Consider the following 25884-nt stretch of genomic DNA (forward strand, 5'->3'; position numbering starts at 1 on the left):
CCTAACTATGCATAACATTAAGAGGCCTTACTTTATCTTGTCCTGTCTAATATGTTTGTATCACAGCAGCAGTTGTGAGTTACTTATTCTTGCACAACTCCTATTGCCACTTGCCATGCACTTAACCAACTTAACCTAACGTACAGTTGCCCATATGTTGAACATCATCTCAAGTCACCTATCTGTTGGCAGCAGTACTTGTGATAAAACATGATAAAGCTTATTTTTGGCCGGTTTCAACTCGGGTTTTTATTCAGTTTATTTGTGTATGCTTGCTGACATCAGACAAAGCTGACAACACATAAATCAAAACACTAAAAATCACTTTGAACAACTTCTTTTGATATTCATGGTTAACCTATGTCAAGGAGAACAATGGGCATGATTCACAAAACAATCTCTCTTCTCCACAAGTAACATAACTTTTAAATGACCATATCAGTATTGCTGCTTGCCTTTTCAGCTGTAGCAAAGGCATCTATTTAGGCTTATTTATTCATATTTAATGATAAAGTTTGAGATGTTGGCTTCACATTTTAAATGGAATGGTCTGACTATTTCCTACACACTAATATTTAGCTCGTATCATAATTGCTATGCAGCTTAGAATATCCCTGTGCTGAAAATATGGTGCATATATACAGTGCAGTTATTTGCCAGTCAGCAACCATAAACCTGTAGAAAACACCTGATTAAAGCAGCTATGAGGGACCACTTCAAGAAATTTGGAGCAAATAATCAAGAATATGGAACAAAATAAGCCCCTCGCATGCCTTGTGGCATCACCATTTGTCTTATGACAAAACTCGATGGATTAAAACAGAAAATGGCTAACTCTGGTTACCAATCATGTGTGGAAAGCAGGTAAGGCAAGCAATTACTTGGTTCAAAGGAAACTTACTGGCTTCTTCCGGCTCCCCAAAACAAGAAGCTAGTACCTTCTGCATGGTCTGCTGGCAGACAGAGTCATCCCACTCACCCCCCAAATAAAAATATAAATCATGCCCACCAACCTACGAGATTAAAATGCGAAACAAGTAAGAGGTGTGCATGATAAGCATCTCCAGAGGGCAGAATTTCGCCATCAAACACTTCTGTATTAGCTGCGTCAGGTCTGTCCCAAAGCTCTGTATGGCAGCATTAGGGTACCCTTGTCAGGTGGACTTGTGAATTAGACACTCGAAAGGCTTAAATTTATGATTATTGAGTACCGCCATGAACCACGAAAACGGTTAACTGAGGGGTTTCCAGGGCAAAAATGGCGGTAAAAATAAGTTTAGTGCTTCAAATTGTCTCCTTCATTTCCTGTGAATTGTTCACCCTTGTGTGCATATCAAACATGTTTGAGCGGATGGCGAATTAATTCAACTTATGTATGAAACACTTACAAGTTTGCGGTTCGAGCATATTGCAGAGAAATTAGTCAACATTTTGAGCAGCAGATGATATCTCTAGAGAAAAGGAAGGAGGAACAAAGTGGTATCACACGCGTAAGATACCGAGAAAAACAGCAGTAGTTAAATACATATAAAAACTGATGCATTTCTGGTGAAATTTTGCTATCAGCTGATTTGGCTTAAAATCTATTAACGTGAGTGCTCAAATGGTGATGTTCGTCTTGAAAATGTAATTTAGAAGGCATTTCTTGCATTTTTCACTCCTGCATTTCGGGAGTGATGTAATTTAATGGTTAAGCTTCCTCGGGAAAAAAGAAATACGTGGAGTAAAGTTCTCCACTAGGCCTTCTGGTGTTTGCGCCAGGCTCTGCTTTCGTGGCGTGGTGGTGAGACCAAAAAAGAGGGAATGCGTGAAAACCTTGCATTGGTACACAGGTGCGGATTGTGATGCATTTTGTAAACAAACCAAACTTAATGCTTCCAAAGCGGCTGGAGTCGCTGGGGTTCCTGGGCTTGGAGGTACCTGGCGCCCTTGCTCTGTGCATATGTAGACATGATTCAGATGTGGGTGAGGCAGAGCATAGCTATAGGTGTCCAGGTTCTGTGGAGCCTCGTTTATGCTTGGTGGTTTCAGGTGAGCTCGGTTTTGGATGACATCTGAAAACCTCAGAAAGGGAAATAAGGTTTGGCATGTGCGATTAGACAACGTCAGGCAGAAGTGAAAATTGACATAACATATGGGGAAAAGGAGTGAAAAATTCCTCCTCATGGGGTGTTGCTTTGCACCCAAAGTCGGCAATTCTAGGACACTGGCTCCCACGCGCCCCCGCCAGCTGCAGGCGGCCGGCCGGGAGGGGAGACCCGGCGCCCGGCGACGACTCCAGGCGGATTGGCACCGGTTAGTTTCTTGGCAGGACTCAAGAGTGCGATCGTGTGATAAGTGAGCCGATAATTGATACGTCCAACTGCATGGACTTAGCTCAATCGCTATGCCGCGGGTGCGATATTTGACAGTGGGGAAGCAGTGGACATGGTGATGAACGATCTCGATTCGGTTGATGGTCATATCGATATGGTAAATATTCCGCCCGGCGGCAGCGACGAGGATGAAGGCGACGATGAAAACCTGGATACAGCACATGTGGTCGACATACCAGGCGAGGTGGAGGTAAATTACCAGGAGCCGGTAACTGAGGACACCCTGTCGCAGCCGGCCAAAAAAAAAACGTTCGGAAAAAACCGCACCGACGTGGCGTGAAATGCAACGGCAGTACACTGGTTGGCAAGAAACATCAAACGCACCGCAAGAGGCGCGGGAAATAATAGCCAATGAGCTGGATGGTAGTACAGCTGTGGATATTTTTGAGAAAATGCTCACACCTGAAGTGTTTCACCTCATTCAGCTCGAAACACTGCGCTATGCGGGAGATGTGAATAACAACCAGTTATTCTCTATGTGTGACCTCGAACTGAAAGCGTTCATCGGTACACTTCTCTACTCCGGCTGCAATCCCCTACCATGTGAACGGATGTACTGGTCGAAGGATGATGACCCCTCGCATCCCATCGTCCGTCAAGGGATGACGAGATCTGAATATCTGAAAATAAAGTCATACCTTCACGTCCAAGACAACAAACAGAACCAGACCAAAGATCGCGGCTTCAAGGTCCATCCACTCATGGAAATAATCAACAAGTCTTTTCAGCAGTTCTGCATCTTTCAGTCCAAACTAGCCATAGACGGGATGGTTGTAAGGTACTACGGTCACAACAGCTTGAAACAATTCATTCGTGGAAACCCGATACGTTTCGGCTACGAGCTCTGGGCGATTTGTGGCATTGACGGATACTGTCACAAATTTGACTTCTTCTGTGGCAAAGAGAAGCGTCCTGAACTACGTGACCAGCCGCTGGGCACAAGGGTGGTGATGGACATGTGGAGCGTGGTGTCGGACCCAGCGGTCAGCGGTGACGTGCTTTTCGACAATATTTTCACCTCAAGAAGCCTCCTCGCGCAGCTCAAAGACCGCAGCATCCGTGCGACAGGCACCATTCGAGAAAATAGGCTCGATAAATGCTCCGTGACCCCAAAGGAGATGGCTAAGTCAACGCGTGGCAGCTACGAACAAAAGTTCGATCGGACATCGGAAGTGCTGTTGGTCAGATGGAATGACAACATGGTGGTCAACGTCATGACCAACCACGACTCAGCCGACCCCCCCCCCCCCCCCCACTTCAACGACCCGCTACGATCGTTCGGCCAGAAAGCGTCTCCCAATACCACGGTCCAAGGTTTTGAAAAGCTACAACATGAGCATGGGCGGAGTCGACCTGCACGGCCGGCTACTGGGGGCGTGTGAAGTGGCGATTAAGGGCAAAAAGTGGTACTGGTGCCTCATCACAAGGATGATAGATATGGCCGTCGTGAACAGTCATATTTTGCACAAGACGGCAGCCGGTGGCGAACATCTGTCACTCATCAACTTTCGCCGTGAGATCGCCGACGTACCTGAGACTGGCAGCCTGTGGCAGAGACGCAGCCCGGCCGCTGCCACCTCACATACCCGTCAGCCTGCGGTATGGCGGAGTCGGCCACATGATGGCACCGCTGAACGCCCGCCTCCGCTGCCAGCTGGAGAGCTGCACGCTGTGCTCCACCACACGCTGCGTCAAGCGTGACGTCGCTATCTGCTTCAGGCGCTTCGCTAAGTACCACCAGCGGTCAGTGTAAGTAGATGTCCCATGTACAAGATGAGAAGAGGCTAGGAGTTGCGGGTGGTTTCGATCTAACCGTTGTTCACCCGAATGTTTTGACTGGCCAAACATTACAGTACTTCATACAGCGTATTGCTTTCGGTGAACGTGAAATACTGATGCACAGTGTTATGACGTGACTGGTTTGGCACATACCTATACCAACAGAGTTGATCCGTAGACGTTATTACCGCGCTTCTGTTCCCATTTTAGCGTAACGTGTTGTTACGTACCTACTGCGTGTTGTATTACCTTCCATGCTTTTACATGTTCTGTGCTTTGTCTATAATGGCGATAGCGTGGTTGAGCACATTTGAGACAATATAACCCTGAAATGGATGTCATGATTATTGTTTTGCTGGAACGGCTAGACGGGACAGAGGGGCGAGGGGCAGGGGGGAGAGAGGGGTGAAACCGACCAGCGCGGCCGAGCGGCGGGCCGGCCGGCCGGCGCAGCGGGCGGCAAGGACGGCGAGGCACCTCTGAGCGTGCGCCCGGTGGGTCATTTCTGGACGGTGTCGTATCTCAAAAATGTATTCGTATTTTGACCTAACTTTTTCAGGGTCACTTACTCATGTACCTCGGAACGAAGGATATAAAAAATCGCTGATGAGAAATAGGTATTACTATGGTCGGGCGTTAATGGGTTAACGTCATGAGTGCTGCTGTTTTTAATTAAAAGCTTATATATATATATATATATATATATATATACACACACACACACACACACATATATATATATATATATATATATATATATATATATATATATATATATATATATATATATATATGACGCACCTGCATGATCAGCACAGTCAACATCATGTAGTTTGTTCGAGTTCGAACACATGCGCACACTTGGGGGACATCATCACTAATGGCAAAAATTAATTTCTTGAATTTACCGTTATGGGCGTGCTAAAAGCAGATTGTCATGTATACTGCGCAGACGATTGTTCAAATCGAAATCAAGCTGTATGGAGGTCCAACAATGGGCACAATAGAGCGATGAGATATGGACTCCCCCAAGCGTCGCCCAGGCTAAATTAAAGCCCTTAATTGTAGAAAAGGTTCGCAACGTTTTATCTTCGCCCCAACGGCCTGCTTGGGTTGAGCGTTCGCCTTCCGATTCACCCACCTGGGGCGGGTTGAGTTTGAGTCATTTCATGCACTTGATGTTTACCTCTGACTAGGATGTTCTGTGGCATGTGGCAGCAGCCGCGCTTACGTTCTGGCAGTGACGTTAGAGCACAGAACCTTGCCTTAAGTAAGGTGGCACGGAACGTTTTCGCCGCAAAATTACAGGCGAAACAGCCAGATTGGGTGCAAGCTCAAAACAAATGTTTATTTCATTTCCTAGATTAACTCCGAGCCCTCTGAATACGTGAATTCCTGGGGTCCGTGTCAGTGCTAATCACTGATTTTTGCATGAATGCTGACCGATCCGTGCGATCATAACATTCCAGGTCAACGGCAGAATTTTGCGGTCGGGGCGCAACATCCGTCGACGCCCAAGAACACTCACAATAACATTCCAAAGTCCATTAAACTTCCGGACGCGTTTTAAAGCTCTTTTCCTACATGCCTTTTCCGTAGACAAATATCCACCAACCCATGAAGACGCATATGCCTCGTATATAGCAGTGCACTTACAGAGCGCACTTACAGCAAAATAAACCAAGCTTGCTTTTACTGCCAACTAAAACTGATAACGTCGGAGGTGAAAAACGGATAAATGATTTGGATCCACGTAGGCCATTAATGCACGCAAAGTGTGCGCGGTAATGAGCAAAATAACAAGTTCCGGAGCACGAGACTGGCCTAGATCAAGCAAAGATGCGTTTACAAGGTATATAAATAATGCTGTCAAGCTAACATGCAACTCCGGGGAAGCTAAGCATGCGTGCTGACCAGCACAGAGCCCTTTAAATGAGGCGATGGGCCCATAGCGCGCAAAATTTCAATTAGCTTGCGTCGTTTTCAGATATTTTAGATAAGCAGCGCTTGCAGAACAACTTATTCACCACTGACATCCACAATCGAAGACAACGCACCGTAATCGCACGGGTGTCCGCCCGCATCGCGCAAATTCTGCAAGATTTTCTGCAAGACAGGACGTCTGCTCGAGCTCCACAACTCAGTGTGTGAGGCAACCAATGAGCGTTGCAGTTACAGCAGCCCTACATACGTCAACCAATCAGCGTCGAGTAAAGCATCTCAGAATTATAAAAGTTTTTAATATGACCGAGAAGCCGCTCTTTCCAATGGTTGTGCTTAAGCCTTTTCCATTTGCTTTGGATCCAAAAGTATTTTTTATAGTTTTGCGAAAATATGAGCACAGGTAATGCCACTAAGAAGACTTGGCAATGGTTCAAGCCTGGCGTACGACAGACGTCTTTTCGCATGGACACTTCGCGTAAATAGCGTATTAGCTTACATCAGTCAACGTATGTGGGGATTTCGCATTTTTGCCATAGCCAGGTGGTTCAAATGTTCGTTAATACTAAGTCATATAGGTTTAAACCATTCTACAATCGTCGTAGTGAACTGTGTGATTCGGAGCATAACTGAACTTCCACCATGGACAGCGATATTTATTGAAGAAGCTCTCTCCGAATCTTGGCTGTGAACGTTTAGTCTGGTGTGCCAATAGTCTGGGTTCATCTCACTGTCTGTGACAGTGATTTTGTGGGAATAATGCATCTGTTACCAGTTGTGTAACCACTGGGGGGGGGGGGGGGGGTTGAGGTGGGGACCTCCAATTTTCGCCGTTATGTGGTCTGCTCTAATGTTACCCATGGATGTATGTTATTCATGTTTCCCTTCCAAAATATTATGAGGTCAGCTTATCTCCTTTATAGCTAAGTTTCCCACCCAGCCTTTGTTTTCGCCAATCTCAGAGACGTTGTTATGCCCCAACCCATTTGGGGTACAGATTGATGAAAAATTACCTATTTTTGCAAATGCATCAACATTAAATTGGGAATGCCTCCCAAGACGTGCGTCCGTCCAAGCTGAAATCTGGTTCCGTTCCAAGACCAATGACACTGTGGGGTTACGCAGCTACGCAGCTGCCCGAATGCCGCTAGTGTTCCATGTCGCAAGCTGCCGCTATCACATTTTCTCACAAGAGCAAATCTATCATGAGAAGCCCATTGGCCACCATACGACCCAGATGATGTTACGCGCACAACCCGACGCGTAATAACTCCGGTACATCTGACATCAACACGCATGCATGTGAACCACAGAGCTAGTATGAAGCGGGTGACCGGGGTATTGGCAAGACGGTAGGTCCGGTCAGGCACCATCAATGGCTGCCTCTCCGTACATGGTTGTCCGTCCTTCAACACGGGACCCCATTGCCAACGTTTCGTTCGTCACAGTATTCAAACAGGGCAAAAACGGAACCAGATGCATTAAGAAAAGTTAAGCGTCCTGAATTCGATGGTACGCTGTAATTGGCAGGTATCCCATGCAACCGGCGACTTACACTGGGAGGGGCCTCTGGATATCGGCCTTGGCAGCCCTAACACCGGTAAATAATCCACACAGACTTCCTGTATTTGGCGCACCACCACACCTACTCAAGGTATACACATCTGCTAGCGCCCACGTCATCACTCATTCTTTTCTCGCAAACGTATTGGAATTCCCCCCCCCCCTTTATCCACCGCCTTTGCGTTATAAAACATATCAGGTCAAGTTCCTTTGCGTTACAAAACATCAGGTCAAGTTGTCATCAACCTGGCACCGACGTGGCTACTGGGGCGGCATAACGTGTACCAAAGGGGACGACCCGTTCCCTCGCCTGACCTCCTAGGTGACCGCCTCCCATATGGACGATTCTCCCTCGCGTCTCGCCTACGGTGGGGCGGCCCACCACTTGTTAGGCCACGCCCAACGCTCGCAGCTTCCCACTGTTTTGCACAGGCTTGGGCGCCGCCACATGGAGAAAACGCAGCAGGTGGCCAACGATGGCCGCGCTTCACGCGCTTGCTGATGGATGCCCAGAGCAACTGGGGAGCGGGGCATCCGGCGAGGCCGCGTCCCAGGCCGCTTGCGTCTCCGTCGCACCGGGGTCGACGGACCGCCAGCTGACGACCAGTAACACTCGTGCACAGCCGAGCGGCAGGCGGGATCGGAGCCAGCTGATCCGACTGCCAGCCCCGCGGGCAGGTTCGGAGTCTGAGCTCGGGCCCAACCTCAGCCAATCAGAACGTGGCAGAACGCCGTGACAGCAAAACCTCTCGATGGTACGCTCAAATTGGCAGGTACATTTGTTATCAGCTTAGCCAGTCAAAAGTGAGGGGCATGTCTCCTCACTTCTGGCAAATCATAGAGATGATGAACATGTCTCCTCACCGAGGAGACATGGAAATCCGAGGAAATCCAAGGAAGAGCGTATGTTCACTTTGCATGCGCTCTTCCTCGCCCCGGGGTGATGCCAGGCCCGGGCCAGGCATCGTCCCGGGGCATACCGACGCTGGCTTCCCGAGGCACTGGGCCTGTTTCGGGACGAGGAAGAGCGCATGCAAAACGGACATGGACATGAAGACAACTGGAAGCGAATTTCTTTGGCCGGAACTTGGAGGGAGGGGCCTGCAAAACGAAACCCGCGGGAGCGTCACATTCGGGAGGACACCGACCTCCGGACTAGCACGGACTCAGCGTGAGGCAGCACGCTCGGGCGCTCTCAGTGGACGTAAGCACTGTACGCTCAACCAGCGCAGCCACTAAATGTGTGTGGAGCAACTGCGACGAACAGCTGAGGCGCTGCGGTCTGCTCTCCGTTTTCATCCCCCTTCGGCCATGCCTCCTCACCTCTCTCTTCACCCCCAGTCCCCTTGCTACGTTTGTCAGACGCCGACAAGGAGCAAACACTCTGGCGAGTAATAGCCGGCGTACATGGAACTAACCAGACAGGATGGGCTCGCGATAAGCCGGGTGGCGATAACGACGCGCGAAAGGGTTGAAGGTCGGGGTCATACACCAGCAGATCTAATCACACGTGACGTCATGCCATCAGGACTATCACGGAGATAAGTCGTATTTCGTATATGTAAATAGGCGTGTGCTTATATGTGTGAATGTGAATTACATTTCAATACCGTAGGCCGATGAGCAGGCCGAGATTTCAAGGGAGGAAGCAAGGGATGAATGTGGTGCAAACGAACCGCAATCAAGTCATATATCCAGGCCCTGATGACATGTCAGTTAACTTCGTACGTGACCTACGCGAGTCTTCACGTCAGATAGGGGTCGAAAAGACGGACTTTGCGAGTCGGAAACGTACCATTTATTTGCAGTGCGCACAGTTCGCTATGCAAATCTGCTGTAAAACGTACGTTTCGATTCATGAGTAATTACGTGACTAGCCTAACTTTTGATGGGAACATGAAATCAGGAATGACGAAACTTTCTAGTCGACACCCAACTGTTAACTTGCCATCCGCGCAGTTCTTGTTGCAAACATGAGGGAAAAATGATGCACATTGCATATTTTTCTTTGGGAACATGGGATCGGGAATGAAAAACTTTTCTATTCGACACCCAACTGTTAACTTGCCATACGCGCAGTGTTTGTTGCAAACATGAGGGAAAAATGACGCACATTGCACATTTTTCCCCTATCATCGGCCAGTAATTTCTGTAGCAGCGAGAATCTTGACGGAGAATTGGAGCCGCGAATGCCGGACTTTTGATTGGACGCGTCGCTGTTTACTTGCGATGCAAAGCACGGTAAATTTGATATGAGCTTGATGGAAAAAATGACGCACCTCGTGACTCAGTTTGTATCACCTGTCAATTAATTTAGGAAATAGTACGAGGCTTCACAAGAAGTGAAAGGAGTATCTGTGATTCGACACGTTGCTGTTCGTTTGCGACGCGCAAAGCTGTTCATGTGATGTTAGAACAGCTAATATTCACTTCTGCAATTGTTTCTGTAAGGGCATGCTGCCGACGTATCAACCCAACTACCTTCTGGTTTTCTGCGAGGAATAAGGCTAATACTGCTGTCTTATCCAACGTGTATTTAGATTAATTCTGTCTTAACGGCTGAACATAACGCATTGCATTGCATTGCATTGAGGTCAGAAACTTTGTTTGAAGGCCCTGTGGGTCATGGGAATAAGACAGCGAATTGTAAATTGCATTTGTTTTAAACTCGATAAGTCGTCTGTAAGTTAATCGAAACGCAACGTTGTAAAATTCTGCAAGGATTGCAGACAATTCAGCTGATTTTCTGATTCCTGTACCTAAAGCAAACAATGACAGGTCGTGGTTCAAATGCATTGGAAATAATGTCAAAGCTAACGCAGCTATAAGGCGGGATTTAATTATCGCTTTCGTATTACGGATCAGTACATTTTTCGGTATCTATCATCTATGAACTCACTTCGGTTGGATGTAATCGGACTTATCGAAGCGTCTTGTGTGCATCATACCGGTGCATGACAATTGCGGTCCGAATCGTGGCCATTGATTGACCAAACGTCTGACACTGTACGAAAATCCGAGCATAACGTGATGAGAAGCACGTCATCGGTGCACGTCAAACGAACTACACTGGATTGTGTGACAACCCACCGCAATTGGTCTGGTGGCGGCGTCACCAGTGATTTCAAGGGAGTGTTCCACATTTGTGTAGGGTTTTGACTGAAAAGGCCATCTTGAAGATCTTTCGGTGCAGTTATCAGCCCTGCCTTTCTTTAGATCTAAGCTCGTCTAGTTTCTGAGCTATACGTCCACCAAGATTTGCAGACTATTCCGGGGGGACTATGTGAAGGTCACTCAAGCATCCATGACACCATATTAACGTTATTCAAATCCTGCCATTGTTTTGCCATTTGGCGATCGAGGCCAATAAAAATGCTATTGTCGAGTCGTTCGTATCTGGCGTTCGTGGGCACATTTCCTTTAATAACGGCCGTCAAATGGCTCCAAGTCAATGTTTTGCACGCACGAGAACGTTATCAAACAATGACGTATATTTAGAACTATATTTTTAAAACAGAGAAATTGTGTTGTTTACAGCAGCCTTCTGCACATAAAGTATACCAACTGTTAAAAATGACCTCAGTTCATATCTGATGCTTGCTTCAATGCCTTCAAATGTGGAACGTACCCTTAAAGCGTACAACAGACGCAAAAGAGTGGCCAAGTCTTGTTAAACATCATTACTATGCGGATCTCACGCCGTGGCAACCTTGGCATGAAAGGGCAGATCCGGGAGGATCGCATGCATGACGCACTGTATTGAATCCAACGAAGCCGACATAATGGGAAAGTGTACCTCCATACACACCAGGGTAATAAGGAGAGACAGCGGATTGTTGTTGTCAGTCAGAGTGCTGCAGAGTGCGGTTCCACATTTGAGGATATTGAAGCAAGCACCAGATGTGATGAAATAAGTACTTTTATAACCATTGGTATACTTTTGAATGGAAAGGGCTGCTCTAGACGATGCAAATTTTCTGTTTGATATGCTCCTTAATGCATTACTTTTGTACGTCATGGAAAATTGCACAACAATTATTGAAAACCAACTGACGTCCGTTGTAGCTGGAAATCGTGCTCACGAGCGCCGGATAGGGACGACTCGATAACCATTTTTGTCTCGGCCTTGATTGTCGCATGGCTAATGGAATGACAGGACTTTCATGACATCACTGTGGCGTCATGTATGCCCGGGTGACCTTAAAACAGTCTCCACGAAATAGTCTGCACATCTTCGCGGAATGTGTAGCCCAGAAAATAAGGGTTTTAAGGTCTTAAGAAGGGCAGGGTTGCGGACTACACCGAATGGCCTTCAAGATGGCTGTTTCAGGTAAAACCCCGTACAAATGTAAAGCACTGCCCCTAAGACTTATATTGGCCTATAGAATTCTACTGCCCCTAGCACGTGTAGTGCGAGTGGTTTGAAATTGATGCAAATGTTGCGAGCCATTCTCGGCACAGTACGTCTTCGACATTATAATTACGCTAAGTTTTGGTTGTATTACTACTACTTCGCCACGGTTCCATGCATTTTCGAATTTCGCCTAGCATCTTCGGCAATTTGACGACTGTCCTATGCAAACGAGGTCCATGGCTAACCCTATCCAGTTTTTCACGTCAACTACATGTCGGTGCCCGTCACTTGCATGCAGTGGATACTTGAGTATCCAGCTGCCAACTTATCGCTCGGATCTCGACATAGCACACATGATGTCCCGTCCTCTTTTCGTTACAAAGTCGGGGGCTGCGCGCGACATGCGCTGTCTGATAACCCCTCAGCCTTTCAGCACGTCCATACGTCCGTACCTGACCCCACCTTTAAGGACGGCTTACAAATCGCACACAACCGCCGCCGCCGGGCGTGGCCGGCCCGACGGGACCGATCCATTGCTGCCGGAGGTGGAGACGGCGGATGCCGTGCCGTGCCGGTCCGACCGCGTGCCGCGCTCGCTCCGTCGGCGCCAACGGGCCCGCGTCGGTAGCGTCGGCCGGCCGCCGACAGTCGCGTCGGCGTGCAAGCTCCGGGCGGCGGCTCCCACCGTCACCGCGGCGTCACGGGCCGTGACGGCAGCGTGACGCACCGTCAACGTCACAGGAGGTAAGAGTACGTGGGGTGTAGCGGGGCAGTGGGAGAGGCAGTGACAACTCGGTCCGTGGCCGCGTTGCGAGACACCGGTCAGCGCCTGGATTTGTGGCGTTACCATTGTGTTGGGAGCATTGCTTTGGATCCACTCCTCACAGGTGTGACTTGGAAGCCAAAGAGTTTATTATTTGACTGACTGAAACATTTTGTGACATCGACACAGTTCTCGAAGTAACTAGTTGATGTTTATTGGAGATGGCTAACAAGGTGTAAGCGATTTAACGGTGTATGGTTAGCTGTTCTACGGAGAAAGCTGCTGAGTGACTGAACCGGCCACTCGGCTTCACTCAATAAAGAATGTGATTAGGCCATCATCTATTATTCACATTAGGTTTTGCGGACACCGACAAGTGCGAATGCCTTGACTTTGTACGACGTATGGTATTGCTATTGCAACTGACGCCGCTAACTCAAAAGCTTATTCGTAACGCAAGGGACGGGACAACTTAACGGCCACAAGAACAGGGCACTGAGGGCTGAAATAGAGCCAAAGGATAGGGCACTGAGGGCTGAAATAGGACCAAGATGAAATAGAAAATCGGATCCCGTCGCACGTACAAGATACTTGAGGGGAGTGCCATTACGTGTTACGTTACGTGACCTTTGATGGCTTAAGTCAGGTCAACAGGGCAGAATTTGTGAAATAGGTTGGTTTGCTATTTGCGGAACTTAACAGGTCACAACAGCGGGACAGCTACGACACGGTATCGAATAACTTTTGGAACGTTGCATCATGCGCTGGACAGCAACCCGCCATTGCGTGACATGCATTTTTTTGTCAGCCTGGCGTACATGAATGTACGAAAAAGCCTGGTGTGCATAAAGTCCGCTCAAAATCTTGCGAACTTATCATAGCAGGACGTTGAAACAGGCATCTCTAAAAAGTACTTCGCACAGGGCATCAAATACCGCTTATTGGTCCTGATATATTTCCCGTCGAATCACGCAGGTTCACTAAGCACGCAAAACACTCCTAGGTTTTATACAGTATGGCACGATTAAAGTAAATTTTGGAAATCAGTGCACCGTAACCCTCAGAGGAGACACCACTGACACAAGACCCACTTGGCATTGGCAACGAGCAAGACCCAAATGATGGCATTGGCAAACCACATGCTCGTCGTACACAGTTTGGCAGTGAAAATCGCATCAAGTCATACCGAAAATACTAGCTGTCCTGTCCGCTTGGGTTGAATGGTCGCACACTGCCATTCGCCCCAGTGGCAGGTCCCAAAGAGAGTTACATCAATGCACGGGCGGTGCCACCGACTCTTTCCAAGGGAAGGTAGCGGCTCTTCTCTTGGCTCTGGCGGTGCCGCTCGTGCACAAGTGTTTAACATTTAACTGGCAAGATAACCGACACAGGAGGAACACTGAGCGATATATTATCATGGGGTTAGAATCTGGAAATTTATGAATGTGTCAGAACAGTAAGAAACCAGGCAGCAATCCCAGGTTACCCCACACGTCATAATTTACTTTCATCATCGCTATTCCCTGGCAATGAATCACTAAAACATTGATGGAATATGCCTGGAATGCCGATGGCATGATTGCTTGCCTTTTCCTGCTGGCTGACAAAAACTTCCAGGCCCCATACATATTTCCCAGCAGTGAAGTAGGGCTAGAACATCCTCGCAGGTATTGATTGCTTATGGAGGCACAAACAGCCGACCTACATTGTCGACAATGCTGTGGTGCCTTGAGTCAACTGAGGAACGTTTCATTGTGCATGGTGATGATCAATGGCCATCCACCCTCCTCGAAGTTTCACCAACAGGCTTTTGAAGCGTATTCCAATTTACAGCGCCAGTAGTTATTTCCCAATGGGGCTCTAAATCAAAGACGAGAACTTTATAACGTTCACGAGCTTGGGGCTGAGGCACAAAATACAACGTGAGAACGCTGGCTTTGTAAAGCTCCGTCACTTGGCTTCTCTCGACGTCGTTCTCGAATACATGTTTTTAAACCTGGAGTGATTAATTCCCAGCACCCTTGAACCATTCTCACCATAGCGATATAATTGCGAAATAGCTGTTAAATTTTTTGGACACGATTTTTATTCAACGAAATTATACACGATCTGTGCTAAGTGTGAATCCAAGATTTTGTCAAGGTGGGGTACATTAAATCTCCGGAAACCCACCGTGGGATGGAATATTGAAAACCGGTGAAGTCTCGTACGGCACTCTACACGAATTTTGCATTCTTTTCGAGTCTTGGTAACAGGTCTGTATGAAGTTTTTTTTGCTGAAAGTGACATGCGGTCAAGTTATTGGCATTTTCGAGTCATTTTGACCGTTAAGAGCACGTTCAAGTTCTCTGGGTTCTAAACGTCCCATGTGAATACTCAGTTCTGAGTAACAATGAATGTGTTTTTTTTTGGGGGGGGGGAGGACGTAATTAGGTCCCCAAATTCCGAAGTCTTCAAAATGGCTTTGGGATATGAATCAGAACAAGGGTACTTCGAGAAGCCCGTTTTTGAGAAGAACATAGCAGACAGGTAGTTTAATTACACTTTATATTTAATTATTAGATATATGCAATGTTGCTGAATAGAAGCAGCATAATTCAAATACCTGTTCCTCTATGTTCTTCTCAAAAACAGCCTTGTCGTAGTACCCTTCTTTTATTTCACATTTCTTCGAAGCCTTTTTGTCGTCTGTATATATATATATATATATATATATATATATATATATATATATATATATATATAATAGTAACACGAAGACTGCGAAGATAGGTATTGTGACTATCTATTTAGGCGTTAACAAAACTGTATAAAGCGCTTTTGCTCATTTAAACTGCCGAAGCACTCAAGACATAGCTGTGGCATGTCATGCCCCCAACTCAAAGAACGTCGGGGACGCAAACGTTCAGGAGTTCCTGACTATAAAGGACCTGCACGGATGGCAGCTGCGCTACGGAAAGATTAGAAAAGGATGGAGCGATCTGGGAAGGACAGGGACTGGAGCTCAATTGCACTGCTCGCCCTCCTTTTCATTAACTCCTTCAAATGGCGGAGCTGATGTCTGACCACATGAAATAGTCGGAGAGCAGTAATGCAGCGAGGAGCCAAAAGCCGAATTCGGAAGTCCAAGACCTTCAAGGCATTCATAGACAGCGAAAGGTATCGCGGCAGCGTATAATGGTTAGAGACCGACGAATGAGCTCCGAATTGACATTTGAGTATCCTGTGCGAGTACGTCAAGGAGTCTCATTATCGTCAAGGGCTTTTACGTGGAAATCAGGCATGCGGTTTGGGTCAACAACGGACCGCCAGGAAGGGAAAGGGCCGTTACCAGCGACGTGATTTCATGTGAAAATACGAATTGGAGTATGAGCGCACCCGAAGTACAGTCAGGGCGCGGCCAGCGTGGGCCAGGGGCAGTGAGCTAGAATCGCTTTTGAGCTAAGTTGGGAGTGGAAAATTCCACCGCAAAAAGACCGTTACGAGAGTGAAAAAACTCCATTCACAAAAGATGGAACTTATGGGGCTACCACATGGGCTACTGAGAGTTGCTTCCGCAAAGAAAGACATACATTTCAAGTTGGCACAGACGTAATACCATAAACTCGACAACACTGTTGTGTTTTTTAACATCTTGGTTCATTCGATTTAAACAGAATACATTAAGGCCTAGTAATTTCATAACAGTGTAATGAGCATCAAAAACTATGCTACACCAATAATTTGATGCTGCACTTTGCACTCTACTTCCTCAGTATTTCTTAACACAAATCAAAGCAAGGGAATTCAACAACAAAACAACAGAAAATTCAACAAGCATAAGGCACTCAAACCAAAAAGACCTTGGACTCATATGTGAGTCACTGATTCTTGCGAAATTCGTACTGCCACTTCCCATGCAATTACCCGACTTAACCTAACTTATAGTAGCCCATGTGTTGAAAATCATCTCAACTTACCTCACCTATCTGTAGACAGCAGCAATTGTTGAAAAACACGATAAAGCTGATTTTTGGCTGGTTTCAGCTTGCCTTTTTATTCAGTTTATTGGTGTCAGCTTGTTGACACCGCACGATTAGTGTCAGCTTCACCAGACGAAGTTGGCAACACACAAATCAAAACACTTTAAATCACTTTGAACAACTTGTTCTGATTGCACGGGTTAATCTCTGTCAGGGCAATAATGGGTACAGCAATCTCCCTTCTTCAAAAGTAGCATACCTTTAAGATGGCCATAACAGTTTAGCTGCTTGCCTTTTCGGCTACACCAAATGCATCTCTTTAGGTTTCTTTATTCATGCCCCAAAACAAAGTTTGAGATGTTGGCTTCACGTTTTGAATGGGATGGTCTCACTATTTGCTACATACTGATATTTACCTCATATTATGATTGCTATGTGGCTGAGAGTGACCCTGTGTTAAAAATATAGTACATGTATACAGTACAGTCATTTTCCAGTCAGCAAACCATGACAACTATGGACAACATCTGGTTAAAACAGCTATGAGAGACCACCTCAAGAAACTTGTCAACTACATGTCTTGTGGCATCATAATTTGTCCTATGACAAAACTCCATGGCTTAAAACAGAAAATAGTAACAAATGGCTAACTCTGGTTACCAAGCATGTGTTGAAAGCAGATAAGGTAAGTAATTACTTGGTCCACAGGAGACTTACTGGCTTCTTCCTGCCCCTCCCAAAAACAAAAAGTCAATGCCTTTTGCATGATTTGCTGACAAACAGAGTCATCCCACCCTCCCCCCTCCTAAACAAATATCAACCATGTCCACCAACCTACAAGATTAAAATGCGAAACAAGTAAGAGGCGTGCATGATAAACAGTTCCGGAGGGCAGAATTTCGCTGTCAAGCACTTCTGTATTAGCTGTGTCAGGTGTGTCCCAAATGCATGTATGGCAGCATCGGGTAGCCTTGTGAGGTTACCTGGTCAAGTGAACACTGCAAAGGCTTAGAAATATAATTATCGAGCACCGTCATGAACCAAAAAACGGCTAACTGAGGGCCTAGCAGGGCAAAGATGGCGGTAAAAATAAGTTCCGTGCTCCCAATAGTCTCTTTCATTTCCTGTGAATTGCTCCCTCTTGGGTGCATATCAAACATGTTTGGGGGGCTCGTGACTTAATCCAATTTATGTATAAAATGCGTGCAAGTTTGCAGTTGGAGCATTTTGCTCAGAGCTTGTTAAACAGTTTGAGCAATAGATGATACCTTTAAAAGTAATAAAAAATGAAGTAAGAACAAAATTGAATCACACTCGTATGATAGTAAGAAAACAAAAGTGATTAGACAACTATAAATACTTGATACTTTTTTGACAAAAGTTTGTGATCAGCTGACTTGGCTCCAAATCTTTGAAGATGAGTGCTCAAATGGTGATATTCAGTTTGTAATGTTCATTTAGAAGACATTTCTTGAAGTTCGCACTCCTGCATTTCGGGAGTGATGCAAATTAGTGGTCGACTTTCTTCAGGTGAAAGAAATACGTGGAGTAAAATTATCTACCAAGCTTTGCTGTGTTTGCACCCGGCTCTGTTTTGGCGGTGTGGTGCTGAGACCAAAAAAAAATTGGGGAAGCGTGAAAACCGTGCATTTGGCACACAGCTGCCGACTGTGATGCATTTTGTAAACAAACCAAACTTGATGCATGCAAGCGGCTGGAGTTGCTGGGGCTCTCGGGCTTGAAGGTACCTGGCGCCCTTGCTCTGTGCATACATAGACATAATTCGGGTGTAGGTGAGGCAGGACATAGCCAAATGTGTCAAGGTTCTGTAGAACTTGGCGGTTTCAAAAGAGCTCGGTTTTGGATGACATCTGAAAGCATCGGAGAAGTAAATTAGATTCGGCATATGCCATGAGACAACATCAGGTAGGAGTGAAACAATAACATAGCATATGGGGAAAAGGAGTGAAAATTTCCCCTCTTATGCTAAGCACCACAAATAGGGGCCACCGTGCATAACTTGTCACATATTCAGCACACAAATTTTCTGCCGAAAAGATAACAGTGAAAAAGTCAGGTAAGTTAATGATTCTACAAGATGCTGCTTCGGTAGACCGGGGGTTTAATTCCTGCCAAGGTAACTAATATGTATCGTAATCCACTAGCCAATCGTATCATAACGTAGCTATCATTCATCCCGGTCTTGTCAGAAATCCCATTTAACCCATCTAGGTGACAATGGATTTCAGTGTTGCAAAATGGTTTTTACTGGTAAAAAGCTTACCAAAGCTTTTAACTTCATGCTCTTGTTATACAATACATACATACAAATACATACCGATCATAGCAAATACATGCCTTTGTAATTTTAATAAAATGCCAAGTCAACGATACAGTTTCTTTGTATGCAGTCGGTGAACCAAATTTATCAGAAGTTAAACACCAGCGCCAAATTGAAGGGAATGTTGCACATTACGTCAGTTGCTAAGTGCGTTTGCAATGAATGTTATTCACATAGATAAGACAGTAGGAATAGGCCTGTTCCTCGCAGAAAAAGATACGATATATATATATATATATATATATATATATATATATATATTGTCATTCTCCTGTTATTTTCTCCGATCAATAAGGCAGTTCAAACGGTGTTATGTATGAGAATGTTCCATGCTGGATTATATTGAAGCAAGCATTAAACATGGTGAAATAAGCTCACTTATAGCTATTGGTTTGCTTTTATGTCGAAAGGAGTGCTCTGGCAACACAATTTCTCTGTTTTAGCAGGTATGTCCGCCCATTAATACGTCGCTATTTGACAATCCCATCATACTTCGCATAGCACTGAGAGCCAATTGACGGCCGTTATATCTGGAAATCTTGCTCACCACCGCCAGATATAAAGACTCGGCAATTGTAGTTGTGTTGATGTTGATCGCAGCGTAGCTAACGTAATTGCAGTTATTATGACGTCATGAATGCCCGGTTGACCTTGAAATAATCTCTCGAAATAACCTGCACATTTTCGCGGGCGTGCACCTCAAACAGCTCAAGAACAAGAGCTGTTATGAGATGTCAGAGGTGTCACAGCCCCCCTATCTTAAGAACGGAAGGGCTGTGAGTACCACCGAATGCTCTTCAAGATGGCTGTTTCATTCCAAAACCGCTTACAAACGTGGAACACTCCCTTGAATGCTGGTTATCGGACGATCTGGAAAATTGAAACTACTTGGATCAATATTGTTCGTAACTTAGTGCACAGCAATGCAGAAAAAAATGACCAGAAGGTACCTAAGGATGTGAGAAGGATTCTGTCTACAAGGCACGTGTGCTACACAATATTACAGAATATTGTTGGAAAATTGTAGTTAGCTGGGACCAGGGGTGTAGCTTTTTATTCAGTTGGGGAGTACGGACCCCCCCTCCCCCCACCTTAATGTGAGAAGAAAGTAGGCCAAATTGGGGGAGAAGCCCGTTGGTTGGCGTATTTTGAAGAAGGGTTCATCAATTTTCTTCGTTCAGCCCTTGCCCCGATTTTACGGAACTGGCTGAGACAAAGTGAACAAATTCGTGCGAAAGGATTATCTTCGACCAGTCAACATTTAAGTTATTATCGTTTTTGACAATCTTTATACTTTCCTCAGTCTTGGTCCATAAAAAATCAAATTAAAAGGCCAGTAAACCAACGAAAAGTTACACGAATTTTAACTAACCCATCCACCTCAGACGGCAGTAAAATCGACAATCGGCACATGCAATTAAAGAAGACAATTTAGGTAGAGTTACTACAAGCCTTCGCCAACACGCAAACAATGCGCACGCGATTCCGTACCATTCGGGGATTTTGCAGAACTGTACTTTATGTCATACTAACCTACAACTGCTATCGGCGCGCCCTTGAGCCCAAATAACGACCTACAACTGTCATCCCGAACATCATGTTTGACACACTCATATTTGCATGCAGCAGTTCAACATCGACAGGATTTCCGCGCTGACTGCACATCGAAACAACAAAACAGGACACAATACGGGGGTATGAAATAGCCTAACCTCAAACGTGCCAACACAGCCTGTGAAGTATAGTATCATGACATGACCTGCTGTCATTTTGTTTGAAACAGGGCTTTTTGCTGGAACACTGCTTTACAGAAAACACAACGTGCCTGTGGTGTATCAATTCAGGAATATTCTAATGCATACAATGCGTACAATAACGCATACCAGACACCAGATGTTTTTTGCTGCTTATGACGACACTCCTAACACCAAGTCTAAGCATTCTCAAAATGCTTGTTATAGCCCATTAGTTGTCGATTGCCGTTGGCATATAAACCAACGCACTGTCTTCACCGTCTGTATCGGATAGGCGTGTTCCATACATCAGCAGCATGGCAATGACACGCCTCACCAGCCGAAGGTAAAAGGAAGCCGTTGTGGCCGTGACGTGCGTGGTCGGTCGATGCCCTGTACAGCGCCGCCGGCGAACGGCCGCCGTTTATCGGCGCCACGCCCCCGAGCACGGTCCGCGACCGTCGCCAAGTCCAGGAAATGTGGCAATAATGTCGCCGTGTGGTGTGCGGGGCCGCAGCCGACGTCAGGCAAGGCCGTTAGTGGCGACACCAAGCGTTGTTGAAGCTTTGGGTCCTGCGCAGTTCTGACTACTCGTGCTCACATGCATTGCGTCAAGGAAAACAAACATCTGTAGTGCTCAAATGATGTGCGTCTAATGCAACGAGCATCTGGGCGTTCAGGTGCGTCGACGTTTTCGCTGAGTGGCGCGCCCCGTCAGGGTCTTCGTGGAAAGTCGGCCATTTCGAGCCGCCCGGGAACCCATCCCGATCGCATACAAAAACTCAGATGAGGGTTGGGCTGAGCCGCGCTTTCCATAAGACTGGCGTCGATCGCGCTGATCTGGGAGGATCAGACCAGCCTGCTCCAGGAGGTTCGGACTAGTCTACCTACATGAGCTGCCAAAGGCTTCCGCGAGTGGGGTAAAGATGTTGCCGCGAGGTTGGTAAAAACCTCTCCCGTCCACGGGCACGGTCAGTTTTTGAACCTGTCATAAAAAATGCGGGCGAGTTTTGCAAGGTTTAAATGTCCCAATGCGGCAGCGCTGCTCTTTGGGGATGGTGAAAACCTTCCCTGTTCACGAACCGGTCTGCCTTTTTACCTCTGTCTGAAGATACTGGTGGCCTGTGCAAGCCCCCAACTTGTTCCTAAACAGCAATACCACTCTGCGTGGAAGTGGATGACGGCAGCTGAGTTCAGGAAAAGTCATTTACGACCTGTTGTTAACCTGCGAACCAACCTGTGGTTTCCTTGTCCCTCTTCAGTTAGGTGGTCCCACAAGACTGGGTGAACCGGGCGTCTTCAGCCAAGTTGTACCAGTTCAGCGAGTCACAAGATTTGCAGCAAGCAGCCACTTCGCTCATAGGTCCGAACAGCGAACGAGCAGTTCTGTGCTTTGTCTCGCTCGGGTGACCAGCGAGCAGTGCAGGTCGACAAAGGGTCTCCTTGCTCCAATCGGCGTGACAAACTGCGACGCCAACTACCGCAGAGTGCTTCAGGGAACAAGTGGAGACCAACGGCGGCTGCGAGGCAGATCGCGTTCCAAGATAGGGGCTGCAGCAGCGACTTGAGACGCCCGCAGACGGCCGGGCCATAGCCCGTCTGCTCTCGCCAGCTCTCCATTTCATTCCCGACAATTGGCAGTGAGCTAGGGGGCCATTTCCGACGGCAGGGAGGCCGATGCGTCTCCAGCGCGGAGCCGTCGTATTAGCGCTCGGGTGGCGCGGCAGCTGCGTCCTTCCGTGACGTCAGATGGGCACCGCCGTCTTTAGGAAATTAGAATCGCTTTTGAACTAGGGTGGGAGTGAAAAATTCCATCGCAAAAAGACCGTGCGGGAGTGAAAAAATCAATTAACAAAATATCGAACTGATGAGCTTGTGGCTGATGCTTAAGCAAACAAAGACATGTATTTCAAGCTGGCATAGACGTAATATCAGGAACGTCGCAAATCTATTCCGTTTTTAACATCTGAGGTCATTAAAGTGAAACAGAATACATTAACACGCGCTCGGGTGGGGGGGGGGGGGCAAATTGACCCCCGAGGGCTTTTCGGGAACGGTTTCTGAACGGCGCGGCATAGCTGCCCGCCCCAAATTTGGCATTGCTGTAGAAAATTACATAGCGGATCGTTTGAGTACAAATTCTAGCTGTACCTTGTAAGGTCGCTGACCTATGACAGGTCAAAGTCAGTCCATGGTTTCAGCGAAGGCAGTTTCTAGGGAATCGTTCGATTTGATACAACAACGGAGTGTTTGACGAAGACATGCATCTCTGAGATGCTTTCTTAGGCACCACAAATATTGAATGAGCAAATTACGTTGACGTAAGGTCAGGTATGAAGGTCATACCAAGGTCAAAACCAACCTGATTTATTGCTCTAGGGCTTCCTGTATGGGATAGTTTCTGGTGCTCATTTCGAATTTATTGACAGCAAGGACCGCATTACACATCTTCAATTGACCTCAGAACAGACAATTGACCTAATGTGACCCGGGTCGCACTTTTTGTTTTGGAAACAAAATGCCTAGCGTAATCTTTGTCGCTTATTCAAATGCAAAACTCAGAGCAGTCTTGTATGCTTTTGGTTATCATGACCTTCAAAGGGTCAAACAAGGTCAAGGACCTCAAATGGGCTTGTGACCTTTTGCTTAGAGACAGTTGCCTAGGTTTTGAGAGCGCTTTAGACACCAACCTGGAATTTGACCTTGTCTGACCTTATTTGACCTGAAGATCATAACCTATGAAGCTGAAAACTTGACCTAAGTGAGTTCACGTATGGGTCAAGACACCCTGTAAATTTGGTGTCTCTAGCTTTCTTTGTTCCCGAGATATCGGAGGGGGGGGGGCAAATTGACTCCCCCGAGCGAAGGGTATCTAACCGGCCAACCGGTTGCGTGTTAAAGCATAGTAATCTCATAACAGTATTATGAGCATAACAAATTATTAACACCAATAATTTGATGCTGCGCTTTTCAATTCCCTTCCACAGCAATTTAAAACAAAACAAAGCAAAGGAATTCGATAGCAAAATAACAACCGAAAATTCAACAAGCATAAAACACTCAAACGAAAAACCTCAGACTCTTACACATCAGTCCATCACCAAGTCAAACACGATAGACATACTGCTGGCTTCTGTTGAGATGGGGTCAGGGAAAACAAACGTTTTGTTACTTTTTCTTACAAAATGCCGATGCTTATTTCCATGAAAGTAGCCTATGCCTAACCTAAAGAGGCCTTACATCATCTCATCCTGTATAACCTGTTTGTATCACAGCAGCAGTTGTAAGTTACTGATTCTTGCAGAATTCCTATTGCCACTTGCCACGCACTTGACCAACTTAACCTAACTTAGAGTAACCCATATGATGAACATCACCTCAACTCACCTATCTGTTGACAGCAGCACTTGTGATAAAAACATGATACCTAAAGCTCGTTGGCTGGTTTCAGCTTGCATTTTTATTCAGTTCACTTGTGTATGCTTATTAACATCAGACAGAGTTGACAACACACAAATCAAAACACTTAAAATCACCTTGAACAACTTATTTTGATTGTCATGGTTAACCTATGTCAAGGGCAATAATGGGCATGCTCCACAAAACAATCTCTCTTCTCCAAAAGTAACATGACTTTTAGATGACCATGCCAGTATTGCTGCTTGCCTTTTCAGCCGCAGCAAATGCATCCATTTAGTCTTGTTTGTTCATATTTAATGACAAAGTTTGAGATGTTGGCTTACTGAATACAATGGTCTGACTATTTATTACATACTGATATTTATCTCATATTATAATTGCTATGCAGCTTAGAGTATCCCTGTGCTAAAATATAACGCGTATATACAATACAGTCATTTGCCGGTCAGCAAACCATGAAAGCTATAGAAAACATCTAGTTAAAACAGCCATGAGGGACCACTTTAAGAAATTTGGGGCAAATAACCAAGAATATGGAATAAAATAAGCCCCTTGCATACATTGCGGCATCACGATTTGTCTTATGTCAAAACTCGATCGATTAAAACAGAAAATGGCTAACTCTGGTTACCAATCATGTGTTGAAAGTAGGTAAGCTAAGTGATCATTTGGTCCACAGGAGACTTACTGGCTTCTGTCTGCCCCCCCCCCCCAAAAAAAAAGTGAGTACCTTTTGCATGGTCTGCTGGCAGTCATCCCACTCATCCCCAAATAGAAATATCAATCATGCCCACCAAACTACGAGATTAAAATGCGAAACAAGTAAGAGGTGTGCGTGATAAACATCTCCAGAGGGCAGAATTTCGCCATCAAACTCTTCTGTATTAGCTGCGCAAGGTCTGTGCCACGGCTCCATATGGCAGCATTAGGATAGCCTTGCCAGTTAGCCTGGTGATTCAGACACTCGAAAGGCTTATATTTATCATTATTGAGCACCGCCATGAACCAAGAAAACTGTTAACCGAGGGTTCAAGAGGGCAGAAATGGTGGTAAAAATAAGTTCCGTGCTTCAGATTGTCTCCTTCATTCCCTGTGAATTGTTCACGCTTGGGTGCATATCAAACACGTTTGGACGGCTGGTGAATTAATCCAATTTATGTTTGAAATACTTACAAGTTTGCAGTTGGAGCATCTTGCAAAGAAATTGGTCAACATTTTAAGTGGCAGATGGTACCTCTAAAGGCAATGGAAAAGGAAGGAAGAATTAAGTGCTATCATACTCGTATGATACCAAGAAAAACAAAAGTGGCTAAATATAAGGACTGGTACTTTTTCACAAAATTTTGTTATCAGCTGATTTAACTTAAAATCTGGTCATATAACTTGTCAAATGGTGATATTCATCTTGTAAATTTAATTTAGAAGACATTTCTTAAACTTTTCAATCCTGCATTTCGGGAGTGATGCAATTTGGTGGTCAAGTTTCCTCGGGAAAACAGAAATACGTGGAGTAAAATTATCTACCAGGCCTTGCTGGTGTTTACACCAGGCCCTGTTTTTGTGGTATGGTGGTGAGACCAAAAAATAGGGGATGCGTGAAAACCTTGCATTTGGCGCTCAGCTGCAGATCGTGATGCATTTTGTAAACAAACC

General features: G+C 46.0%; 1 protein-coding gene across 1 annotated transcript in view; it reads left to right on the plus strand.

Moving 5' to 3' along the window:
* Nucleotides 1-2469: 2469 nt before the first annotated feature.
* The window catches only part of LOC119108164 (uncharacterized), an 86638-nt gene continuing 63223 nt past the window's right edge, over nucleotides 2470-25884 (plus strand). The window contains exons 1-3 of the mRNA XM_037231743.1: nucleotides 2470-2583; nucleotides 4030-4118; nucleotides 12661-12756. Of these exons, the coding sequence (XP_037087638.1) occupies nucleotides 2470-2583; nucleotides 4030-4118; nucleotides 12661-12756 (299 nt within the window). The remainder of the gene's footprint in view (nucleotides 2584-4029; nucleotides 4119-12660; nucleotides 12757-25884) is intronic.

This window comes from Pollicipes pollicipes, unplaced genomic scaffold (assembly GCF_011947565.3).
Source record: "Pollicipes pollicipes isolate AB1234 unplaced genomic scaffold, Ppol_2.1 Scaffold_6686;HRSCAF=7923_pilon_pilon_pilon, whole genome shotgun sequence".
NCBI lineage: Eukaryota > Metazoa > Arthropoda > Thecostraca > Pollicipedomorpha > Pollicipedidae > Pollicipes > Pollicipes pollicipes.